Here is a 12,917-nt window from a genome sequence, read left to right on the forward strand (position 1 = left end):
CTTCTCCAATGCATGAAAGTGAAAAGTGAAACTTTTCATGTCCGACTCTTCGCGACCCCATGGACTGCAGCCTACCAGGTTCCTCCATTCATGGGATTCTCCAGGCAAGAGTACTGGAGTGGGGTGCCATTGCCTTCTCCATCATATTGAAGTATATAAATGTATCAAATCAGCACTGCTGTATGTCTTGTTGTTGTTTAGTTGCTAAGTCACATCCAATTCTTTGCGACCCCATGGGCTATAGCCTACCAGGCCACTCTGTCATGGATTTCCCAGGCAAGAATACTGGAGTTGGTTGCCATTTTCTTCTCCAGAGGATCTTCCCTACCCAGGGATTGAACCCACCAGTCTCTTGCATTGGCAGCAGATTCTTTACCGCTAAGCCACCAGGGAAGCCCCCACTGTATATCTTTTGCGTGTGAGCTAAGTCACTTCAGTCATGTCTGATTCTTTGCAACCCCATGGAATATAGCCCACCAGGCTTCTCTGTCCATGGGATTTCCTAACCAAGAATACTGGAGTGGGTTGCCTTGCCCTTCTCTAGGGGATCTTCTCATCCTAAGTAACTAACCTGCATCTCCTCCATCTCCTGCAGTGGCAGGGGGGTTCTTTACCACTAGCACCACCTGGGAAGCCCCTTATCTTAACCTTATACAATTTTTTATGTCCATTATATCTCAATAAAGAACAAACAGACAAATAAAAACTTGAAACAATCCTGTTGGGCTTTGCCAGTTAAACTTACAATGTATATATATTTCATGTATTCAACAGTGAAAAGAAATAAGTTATAGAAACATATACCAGCTTCCCTGGTAGCTCAGCAGGTAGAAAATCCACCTGCAATGCAGGAGACCCTGGTTTGATTCCTAGGTCAGGAAGATCTGCTAGGAAGGAATAGGCTACCCACTCCAGTATTCTTGGGCTTCCCTGGTGGCTCAGCTGGTAAAGAATTCACCAGCAATGAGGAAACCTGGGTTCAATCCCTGGGTTGGGAAGATCCCCTATAGAAGGGAATGGCTACCCACTCCAATATTCTGGCCTGGAGAATTCCATAGACTATTCCATGGGGTGGCAAAGAGTTGGACAGGATTGACCGAATTTTGCACATAGGGTAGGCTTCCCAGATGACTCACTGGGTAAAGAATCCACCTGCCATGTGTGAGACCTGGATTCGATTCCTGGGTTGGGAAGATCCCCTGGAGGAGGGCATGGCAACCCACTCCAGTATTCTTGCCTGGAGAATCCCATGGACAGAGGAGCCTGGCAGGCTACAGTCCATGGAGTGGCAAAGGATTGGACGTGACTGAGTGACTAACACTTTCACTTTTCATTTTATTTGCATCTCGATATAATTTTCGACATGATAGTTTTTTTTAATCTTTTCTTTCAGATATTCCATTATAAGTGCATAGAAATGCAATAGGTCTCTGTATTAATCTTGTGTCTTATAGCCTTGCTGACTGTGGCTCAGATCATGAACTCCTTATTGCCAAATTCAGAGTCAAACTGAAGAAAGTAGGGAAAACCTCTAGACCATTCAGGTATGACCTAAATCAAATCCCTTATAATTATACAGTGGAAGTGAGAAATAGATTTAAGGGGCTAGATCTGATAGATAGAGTGCCTGATGAACTATGGACGGAGGTTCGTGACATTGTACAGGAGGCAGGGATCAAGAACATCCCCATGGAAAAGAAATGCAAAAAAGCAAAATGGCTATCTGGGGAGGCCTTACAAATAGCTGTGAAAAGAAGAGAGGTGAAAAGCAAAGGAGAAAAGGAAAGATATAAGCATCTGAATGCAGAGTTCCAAAGAATAGCAAGAAGAGATAATAAAGCCTTCTTCAGCGATCAATGCAAAGAAATCAAGGAAAACAACAGAATGGGAAAGATATTAAGAAGAGGTGGCAAGAATACACGGAAGAACTGTATAAAAAAGATCTTCACGACCCAGATAATCATGATGATGTGATCACTAATCTAGAGCCAGACGTCTTGGAATGTGAAGTCAAGTGGGCCTTAGAAAGCATCACTATGAACAAAGCTAGTGGAGGTGATGGAATTCCAGTGGAGCTGTTTCAAATCCTAAAAGATGATGCTGTGAAAGTGCTGCACTCAATGTGCTAGCAAATTTGGAAAACTCAGCAGTGGCCACAGGACTGGAAAAGGTCAGTTTTCATTCCAATCCCAAAGAAAGGCAATGCCAAAGAATACTCAAACTACAGCACAATTGCACTAATCTCACATGCTAGTAAAGTACTGCTCAAAATTCCCCAAGCCAGACTTCAGCAATACGTGAACCGTGAACTCCCTGATGTTCAAGCTGGTTTTAGAAAATGCAGAGGAACCAGAGATCAAATTGCCAACATCTGCTGGATCATGGAAAAAGCAAGAGAGTTCCAGAAAAACATCTATTTCTGCTTTATTGACTATGCCAAAGCCTTTGACTATGTGGATCACAATAAATTGTGGAAAATTCTGAAAGAGATGGGAATACCAGACTACCTAACCTGCCTCTTGAGAAACCTGTATGCAGGTCAAGAAGCAACAGTTAGAACTGGACATGGAACAACAGACTGGTTCCAAATAGGAAAAGGAGTACGTCAAGGCAGTATATTGTCACCCTGCTTATTTAACTTACATGCAGAGTACATCATGAGAAATGCTGGGCTGGAAGAAGCACAAGCTGGAATCAAGACTGCTGGGAGAACTATCAATAACCTCATTATATGCAGATGACACCACCCTTATGGCAGAAAGTGAAGAGGAGCTAAAAAGCCTCTTGATGAAAGTGAAAGAGGAGAGTGAAAAAGTTGGCTTAAAGCTCAGCATTCAGAAACCTAAGATCATGGCATCTGATCCCATCACTTCATGGGAAATAGATGGGAAACAGTGGAAACAGTGTCAGACTTGATTTTTTGGGGGGCTCCAAAATCATTGCAGATGGTGATTGCAGCCATGAAATTAAAAGACGTTTACTCCTTGGAAGGAAAGTTATGGCCAACCTAGATAGCATATTCAAAAGCAGAGATATTACTTTGCCAACAAAGGTCCGTCTAGCCAAGGCTATGGTTTTTCCTGTGGTCGTGTATGGATGTGAGAGTTGGACTGTGAAGAAGGTTGAGCGCTGAAGAATTGATGCTTTTGAACTGTGGTGTTGGAGAAGACTCTTGAGAGTCCCTTGGACTGTAAGGAGATCCAACCAGTCCTTTCTGAAGGAGATCAACCCTGGGATTTGTTTGGAAGGAATGATGCTAAAGCTGAAACTCCAATACTTTGGCCACCTCATGTGAAGAGTTGACTCATTGGAAAAGACTCTGAGGCTGGGAGGGATTGGGGGCAGGAGGAGAAGGGGACAACCCAGGATGAGATGGCTGGATGGCATCATGGACTCTATGGAAGTGAGTCTGAGTGAACTCCAGGAGATAGTGTTGGACAGGGAGGCCTGGCGTGCTGTGATTCATGGGGTCGCAAAGAGTCCGACACGACTGAGCGACTAAACTGAACTGAACTGAACTTCATTCATTACCTCTAACAGTTTGTTGGTGGTTACTTTAGGGTTTTCTGTAGAGCATACTGTCATCTACAAATAGTGATAGTTTTATCTTTTCCCTTACCGTTTGGATACATTTTAGTATTTTTTCTTGTCTGATTGCTGTGCACAGGACTTTCAGTACTTTGTTAAATAGAAGTGGTGAAAGTAGGCATCCTTATTTTGTTCCTGAATTTACCAGAAGTCTTTCAACATTTTCCCTTTGAGTATTACATTGGCCATAGGTGGTTTTGTTAAGAGGCCTTTATTATGTTGATTTATGTTCCTGCTATAACCACTTTGATGAAAGTTTTTATAATGAATGGATGTTGAATTTTGTCAAATGTGTCTTCTTTGTCCATTGAGGTAATTATGTGATTTTTTTGTCTTTCTTGTGACTCTGGAATAAATCCAATTTGATCATGGTAAATGATCCTTTTTATATACTGTTAGATTTAGCTTGGTAATATTTTTTTGTTGAGGATTTTTGCATCTATATTCATCAAAGATATGGGCATGTGATTTTCTTTTGTTTCTTTTATTGTCTGCTTTTGGTATCAGGGTAATAAGAGCAGCCTTGTAGAATGAAGTTGTGAGTGTTACCTCATCTTAATTTTCTGGTAAATTTTTTAGAAGAACAGGTTTAATTTCTTCTTTATATGTTTGGTAGAATTCCTCAGTGAAGCTGTCCAGTGATGGACTCTTTCTTGGCAGGGATTTTAAAAAAATACAGACTCTACTTCACACATAATGATTGGTCTGTTCAAACTGTCTGTTTCATCTTGACTTATTTTTGGCGGGCAGTATGTTTCTAGAAGTTTGTTTATTTCTTCTAAGTTGTTCAATTTGTTGGAACATATTTGTTCATAGTATTCAATTCTGGTTGGTTTTTTTTTTTTCCTGTATTTCTATGGCATCGGTTATTATTATCTCTCTTCTTTCCTTTCTCATTTTGTTTATTTGAGTCCTCTATCATTTACTTTTGTTGAGTCTGGAAGTTTGTCAAACCTCTGAGTCTAGAGGTTTATCAATGTTGTCTATCTTTTCAAAGTATTAGCTCTTGGTTCCTTTGCTCTTTACCACTGATTTTTAAAAGCTCTCGTTTATTGATCTCCTCACTGATCTTTATTATTTCCTTCTTCTGATGACTTTGGGGTTCTTTTTTTCTGATTATTCTAAATAGCATGTCAGGTTTTTCATCTAAGATTTTTCTTATTCCTTGGTGAAGGCATGTACAGCTCTAAACTTCCATCTTAGAATTGGCTTTTTTGCATCATTAGCTCATTGGGTTTCCTCTTTGATTTGATCATTAACTCACTGGGTTTTATGTAGTATGTTGTATAGTCTTCACATATTAATTCTTTTCTGTTTTTTTTTTTTTGTTCTGAAATTGATTTCTAGCTTCATAACATTGTGGTCAGAAAATATGCTTGACATAATGTCTATCTTCTTAAATCTGTTGACACTCGTTTGGTTACCTAGTATGTAGTCTGTTCTGGAGAACATTCTATGGACAATTTAAAGAATGTGTATTTTGTTTTACTTGTTTGTTTTGGTTTGAATGTAGCATCCATTAGATATCAATTAAGTCCAACATTGTTTCATTTAGGACCTCTTTTGCTTTATTGCTTTTCTTTCTGGATATTCTCTCCACTCGTGTCAGAGGGGTTTACAGTATCCTACCATTTCTGTATTTTTGTCATTTTCTCCCTTTGTGTCTATTAGTATTTATATATATAAGTGCTCCTATATTGGGTGTGTGTATTTTAATGAACGTAATAGCCTCTTTTTGTATTGATCTATTTATCGTTATTTATGTCCTTCTTTGTCTTTCTTTATGTCTTTGTTTTAAAGTCTGTTTTGTCTGACATGATTGCTACTCCTGATCTCTTATTTCCATTTGAATAAAATATCTTTTCCCACACTTTCAGTCTGTGTCTTTTGTCTTGATGTGAATATCTGGTGGACAGCATACTGCAGGTCCTTATTTTTTAAATCCAATTAACCACTCTGACTTTTTAAAATAGATTTATTTATTTGTTTTAATTGGAGGCTAATTACTTTACAATATTGTGGAGGTTTTTGCCATACATTGATATGAATCAGCCACGAGTGTACACGTGTCCCCCCATTCAGAACCCCCTTCACACCTCCCTCCCCATCCCATTCCTCTGGGTTGTCCCAGTGCACCAGCTTTGCCTCTCTGATGTTTGATCTGGCTATTTAGTATGTTGACATTTAAAGTAATTATTGATAGCATGTACTTATGACCATCTTAATTTTTGTTTTCTGATTGTTTTTGTAGTTCTTCCTTTTCATTTCTTCTTCTTTTTGTTTTTCCTTTTATAGTTTGATGAGTTTACTTTTTAGTATGCTTTATTTCTTTTTAGTTTCTGTGAATCTGTTGTTTATTTTTGATTTGTGGTTACCATGAAGTTCATGAAATTCACCACTGTGTTTTCTTTCTGTAACCCAGATTCATTTAAGTTCAACAACATTCTAAAAGATCTACATTTTTGTACTTCCCCCTACATTTTTTGATACTTATGTATATCTTCATGCTTATCCTTTTTACTGTGTATTGTATTTATAATTGTCTTTATAAGTTTATATCTCTTTTAATCTACATATACTGGCTTATTTTACTAATCTTCAATCATTTCTATATATTTGCCTTTCCTACTGTGATTCTCTCTTTTCTTTATATTCTTGCTTATTCTCTATTTAGAGAAGACCCTTCAGCATTTCATTTAGTTTAGGCTTAGTATTGTTGAATTCTTTTAGCTCTTGCTTGTCTGAGAAGTTCTTTTTATTTTTGATATTATTATGTAGGTAGGTAGGCTTCATGTCCTCTTACACCACCATCTTGGTCCCTCCCCTCTAAAACAGCTGTAAGTGACAGAGTTTAAAAAATGGAAAACTCACTAATAGTTGCCAAAATTGGAAAAGGAATAATAGGAGCAAGGGCAGATGGTATATTTATATCAGTACAACAAGAAGAATACTTTAGTTAGGAATTCTTTAGTATCTTGAATGTGGTGATGGGCACAAGAAGCTACACAGATGGTAAATCTATATGGTACTAAGTATCACACACACACACACAAATACAGGTAACACTGATTGAGAAATCTGGATAAGATCAGTATATTGTATCACTCTCAAAAAAATAATGGTAACATTACACTACAATTTTACAAATATTATAATTGGGGGAAGCTGGGTGAAGGGCATGCAGTTTCTCATATTATTTCCTGCATTTGCATGTGAATCTATAATAATCTCCTAAAACACATCAATTAAAAATGTTGATGAATGTTATAGCATGTAAATTATAAGAAATCTGGAATGGTTATATTAATATAAGAAAATAAATAAATTTAAATTAAAAAAGAAAATAAACAGTTGAAATTGAGGAGTATTACTAGAGATAAAGAGGCCAAGTTCATAATGAGAGAATGATCAGTTCATCAGGATTCCTAGCATCACCACATAAAAGATCCTTAATATATTCTATTAAATAAATAAATAAATCTGAGAAAATAAACTCTTATGTGAGCTTACCTATCACTACTTTTCTCCCTTATCTTTATTTGGAAGAATTTAAATTATTGTGAGGTCCTGGTGTGATTTAAATTGATGCAGAATGTCAGTTACCAAAATGTAGTAATTGTGCCACTACCATACTGTCTTGATGACTGTAGCTTTGTAGCATAATCTGAAGTCAAGAAGGTTGAGTCCTCCAGCGCCATCCTTCTTTCTCAAGATTGCTTTGGTGGTTTGGTGTCTTCCCCATTTCCATATGAATTGTGACATTTTTTGTTCTAATTTTGTGAAAAATACCATTGGTAATTTGATAGAGATCACATTGAATCTGTAGATTGCATTTGGTAGCCTAGTCATTTTCACAATATTGATTCTTCCTTCCCAGGAACATGGAATATTTCTCCATCCATTTATGTCATCTTTGATTTCTTTAATCAGTGTCTTATAATTTTCTGTATACAGTTCTTTTGTCTCCTTGAGTAGGTTTATTCCTAGATATTTTATTCTTTTTGTTGCAATGGTGAATGGGATTGATTCCTTAATTTCTCTTTTTGATTTTTCATTGTTAGTATATAGGAATGCAAGTGACTTCTGGGTATTCAATTTGTATCCTGTGACTTTGCTAAACTCACTGATTAGCTCTAGTAATTTTCTGATAGTATCTGTAGGGTTTTCTATGTAAAATATGTCATCTGCAAGTAGTGAGAGCTTTACTTCTTCTTTTCCAAGCTGGATTCCTTTTCATTCTCTTTCTTCTCTGATGGCTGTAGCTAGGACTTCCAAAACTATGTTGAATAATAGTGGTGAGAGTGGACACAGTTGTCTTGTCCCTGGCACAAATACAGAAATCTAGACCAATGGAACAAGATAGAAAGCCCAGAAATAAACCCATGCACATTTGGGTACCTTATTTTTTTAAAAGAAGGCAAGAATATACAATGAGGGACAAAGACAGCCTCTTCAATAAATGGTGCTGGGAAAAATGGACAGCTACATGTAAAAGAATAAAATTAGAGCACTCCCTAATATCATACACAAAGATAAACTCAAAATGGATTAAAGACCTAAATGTAAGACCAGAATTTATAAAACTCTTAGAGGAAAACATAGGCAGAACACTCCATGACATAAATCAAAGCAAGATCCTCTATGACCCACCTCCTAGAGTAATGGAAATAAAAACAAAAGTAAACAAGTGGCACCTGATTAAACTTAAAAGCTTTTGCACAGCAGAGGAAACTATAAGCAAGGTGAAAAGACAACCCTCAGAATGGGAGGAAATGATAGCCAATGAATCAACTGACAAAGGATTAATTTTCAAAATATGCAAGCAGCTCATACAATTCAATACCAGAAAAGCAAACAACCCAATCAAAAAGTGGGAAAAAGACCTAAACAGACATTTCTCCAAAGAAGACATACAGATGGCTAACAAACACATGACAAGATGCTCAATATCGCTCATTATGACAGAAATGCAAATCAAAAATACAATGAGACATCGCCTCACACCAGTCAGAATGGTCATCATCAAAAAGTCTACAAACAGTAAATGCTGTAGAGGGTGTGGAGAAAGGGAAGTCTCTTGCTCTGTTGGTGGGAATGTAAATTGATACTGCCACAATGAAAGATGGTATGGAGATTCCTTAAAAAAACTAGGAACAAAACCACCATATGACCTAGCAATCCCACTCCTAGGCATATATACTGAGGAAACCAAAACTGAAGCAGACACATGTACCCCAGTGCTCACTGTAGCACTATTTACAATAGCTAGAACATGGAAGCAACATAGATGTCCATCGACAGATGAATGGGTAAAGAAGTTGTACATATACACAATGGAATATTACTCATCCATAAAAAGGAACGCATTTGAGTCAGTTGCAAAGAGGTGGACGAACCTAGAGCCGAGCCTGTTATACAGAGTGAAGTGAGTCAGAAAGAGAAAGATAAATATCATATTCTAAAGCATATGTATGGAATCTAGAAAGATGGCACTGAAGAATTTATTTACAGGGCAGCAATGGAGAAACAGACAGAGAATAGATTTATGGACATGGGGAGAGGGTGAGATGTATGGAGAGAGTAACATGGAAACTTACGTTACCATATGTAAAGTAGATAGCCAATGGGAATTTGCTATATGTCTCAGAGAACTCAAATAGCAGCTCTGTATCAACCTAGAGGGGTAGCATGGGGAAGGAGATGGGAAGGAGGTTCAAGAGGGAGGGACCATAAGTATACCTACAACTGATTCATGTTGAGGTTTGACAGAAAACAACAAAATTCTGTAAAGCAACTATTCTTCAATTAAAAAATAAATACATTAAAAAAATGTAGCTATTGCACCACATTCCACCTTGCTTTAATTAAAAACAAAGGATTATATTTTGTTAATTATTTTAATCTAAATTCAATGAAAAACAAAAAAAAACCCACTTGTTTTATCTTCTTTCCACAGGAAAATCATAAAGCAGTTCACTTCTATGTGTCTCAAATATTGTTTTCTGGAAATGACTGAAGACTGTGTGGCAGTCTTATTTTAACACATTTAGACAATATGTACATGCTGAAGTCCAATATTGATTTTACAGAATAACTGAGGGGAACTGTTTTCAGAGAGTAAATCTTTAAACAGATTTAACGGTCAACACATAGAAGTGTCTTTGGTAAATAATTTTCTTTATAACTTTGCTAAAACAATGATACCTCTTGATTCCAGAAAGACTGAGAAAACTGCTCCCACTGCTCTGTTGCAGTAGAGAGGGGGGATGGGACACACTGATGTGATACTGGTGTGAGTCACATAGATCTAACATGAATTAACGAAAGGAAAGCTTTTTCTCCCTTTGAAGCTAGAACTGAGGTCATTTTGACTCTTCTTGAAGATTGCCTTTGCCCAATGGCCTTTGAGGAGCTCCTGGATGAAGTTGGTGGCCTGGGAAAATTCCAGATCCTTCAGATGGTTTTAATTTTTCCTTCCCTCATGATAATAGTTTGTCAAATACTTTTGGAGAACTTCACTGCGGCCATTCCTCGTCATCGTTGCTGGGTCCACATTCTTGATAATGACGCTGTCTCTGATAATGACACTGGATTCCTCAGTCCTGATGTTCTCCTGAGAATCTCCATCCCACTAGATTCAAACCTGAAGCCAGAGAAATGTCATCGTTTCCTTCACCCCCAGTGGCAACTCCTTCACCTGAATGGGACCTTCCCCAACATGACTGACCTGGACATGGAGCCCTGTGTGGACGGCTGGGTGTATGACCACAGCTTGTTCTCCTCCACCATCGTGACTGAGGTAAAGGCCCCATTTGCCTCTTCTAAGTATATGATCTGGGTATTTAGAATAACACAAAATCATGTCTGAATATTCATATCTTCACTTACTGAGTAGATAGTGTAGCCAGCTCTCTTTCATTCTTTTAAGAAAACTGGTTACTTATTTATTTAATTGCCAAGCACAATTGATGACAGTGAAGTAAATAACTGGATATGAATTTTAGTATCACAAAGGTTTACTTTCCTAACCATCTGCTGCTGGTAAGTCGCTTCAGTTGTGTCTGACTCTGTGAGACCCCGTAGACAGCAGCCCACCAGGCTCCTCTGTCCCTGGGATTCTCCAGGCAGGAATACTGGAGTTGGTTGCCTTTTCCTTCTCGAATGCATGAAAGTGAAAAGTGAAAGTGAAGTCGCTCAGCCGTGTCCGACTCTTAGCAACCCCATGGACTGCAGCCTACCAGGCTCCTCCGTCCATGGGATTTCCCTCACATAATGTGAGAAGTACTTGATATAAACTGTGGAAAATTATTCTTGGTCATTTGCTCTCAGTCTAGTTGCAAATTATAAATATTTGTATTAATTTTTTTTTAAAGTCCTTTCCTGGATACTTGTCATACAAGCAAATCAGAGTGCGTTTCGCTCTAGATGTGAAATCTAGAGCTGTTGAAAAATCTAGGTTGTTGAAAAAGCAACCTCAAAGTTTTCAGTGTGTGGAAATGATTGAGAACCACTGAGGTATGCAGTGCTAAGTGAATATGAAGATTGGCCCTAATATAACCTAGAAGATTTAGTTGATGATTATTAGCAGAAAACAATGCATAAACTGAGACATGAATGATATAGATCAGTACATGTGGCAAAGAGAAGCCAGTGGACATGAATTTCACTGACGGCTTTTTGACTGAGTGAGCGTTGAGGGTTATAAGACTATAAGATTCTGTGAAGCTCCTGTGTGCTGGTTTCCTTCTCTTCTAGTGGGACCTCATTTGTGACCATCAGTCACAGAAACCAGTGGCTCAATCCCTATTCTTGGCTGGAATGCTGGTGGGAGGCTTCATATATGGCCATCTCTCAGATAGGTATGTCTCCAGATCATTGCTGTCCTACTCTGTGTTGTTTTCATAGTTTATGATTAATTGTTTCATAAATAAGTCTTTATTGAGTTCTGATAGACAGTTTATACTGTTGGGGGTTTCCTTAGTTCCCAAGGAGCTACAGATGGAAATGTAGGATTGGACTCATTGTGAAGAATGCAATTTTATTGCCACAGAGATCTCTGTACTGGGCACAGAAATGATATCACCATAAGATCTGGGGGCATTTCAGAATAGCTTATTATTATTATTATGAAACTGCTTTATTGGAACTGGAAGAGTTGCTGGAGAAAGAACATTCAATTTGTTTTTTTTTTTTAATTTTTTTAAATTTTTTATTTATTTTTTTTTTAAATTTTAAAATCTTTAATTCTTACATGCGTTCCCAAACATGAACCCCCCTCCCACCTCCCTCCCCATAACATCTCTCTGGGTCATCCCCATGCACCAGCTCCAAGCATGCTGTATCCTGCATCAGACATAGACTGGCGATTCAATTCTTACATGATAGTATACATGTTAGAATGTCATTCTCCCAAATCATCCCACCCTCTCCCTCTCCCTCTGAGTCCAAAAGTCCATTATACACATCTGTGTCTCTTTCCCTGTCTTGCATACAGGGTCGTCATTGCCATCTTCCTAAATTCCATATATATGTGTTAGTATACTGTATTGGTGTTTTTCTTTCTGGCTTACTTCACTCTGTATAATCGGCTCCAGTTTCATCCATCTCATCAGAACTGATTCAAATGAATTCTTTTTTACGGCTGAGTAATACTCCATTGTGTATATGTACCACAGCTTATTTTTTAAATTAATTTTTATTGGAGTATAGTTACTTTACAGTATTAGTTTCTGTTGTACAATAAAGTGAATAAGCTGTTTGTATACATATATCCCTTCTATTTTGGATTTCCTTCCCATGTAGGTCACCACAGAGGGCTGAGTAGAGTTCCCTGTGCTACACAGTAGGTTCTCCTTAGTTATCCATAGTAGTGTTACACAGTAATTATAGTAGTTATACATAGTAGTTATGACTATGTGAAAGAAAGTGAAAGTGAAGTCCCTCAGTCGTGTCCGACTCTTTGCGACCCCAGGGATGGTAGCCTACCAGGCTCTGCCGTCCATGGGATTTTCCAGGCAAGAATACTGGAGTGGGCTGCCATTTCCTTCTCCAGTGGACCTTCCCAACCCAGGGATCGAACCCGGGTCTCCTGCATTGCAGACAGACGCTTTACCATCTGAGCCACCAGGGAAACCTGTATATGTTAATATGTCAATCCCAGTCCCCCAGTCCATCCCACTCCTCCTCCTCCCACTAGTATCCATATGTCCATTCTTTGGAGATCCAACCAGTCCATTCTGAAGGAGATCAGCCCTGGGATTTCTTCGGAAGGAGTGATGCTAAAGCTGAAACTCCAGTACTTTGGCCACCTCATGCGAAGGGTTGACTCA

At 38.3% G+C, this 12,917-nt stretch overlaps 1 protein-coding gene across 1 annotated transcript in view; it reads left to right on the forward strand.

Annotated features, from left to right (window-relative positions):
• The window catches only part of LOC102189740 (solute carrier family 22 member 10), an 86,636-nt gene that overhangs the window by 52,413 nt on the left and 21,306 nt on the right, over positions 1–12,917 (forward strand). Inside the window, exons 1-2 of the mRNA XM_005699808.3 lie at positions 9,737–10,387; positions 11,344–11,447. Coding sequence (XP_005699865.1) covers positions 9,986–10,387; positions 11,344–11,447 — 506 coding nt within the window. The 5' untranslated portion in view covers positions 9,737–9,985. Of the gene's footprint in view, positions 10,388–11,343; positions 11,448–12,917 lie in introns of the transcript that reaches the window.

Source organism: Capra hircus, chromosome 29 (assembly GCF_001704415.2).
Source record: "Capra hircus breed San Clemente chromosome 29, ASM170441v1, whole genome shotgun sequence".
Classification (NCBI taxonomy): Eukaryota; Metazoa; Chordata; class Mammalia; order Artiodactyla; family Bovidae; genus Capra; species Capra hircus.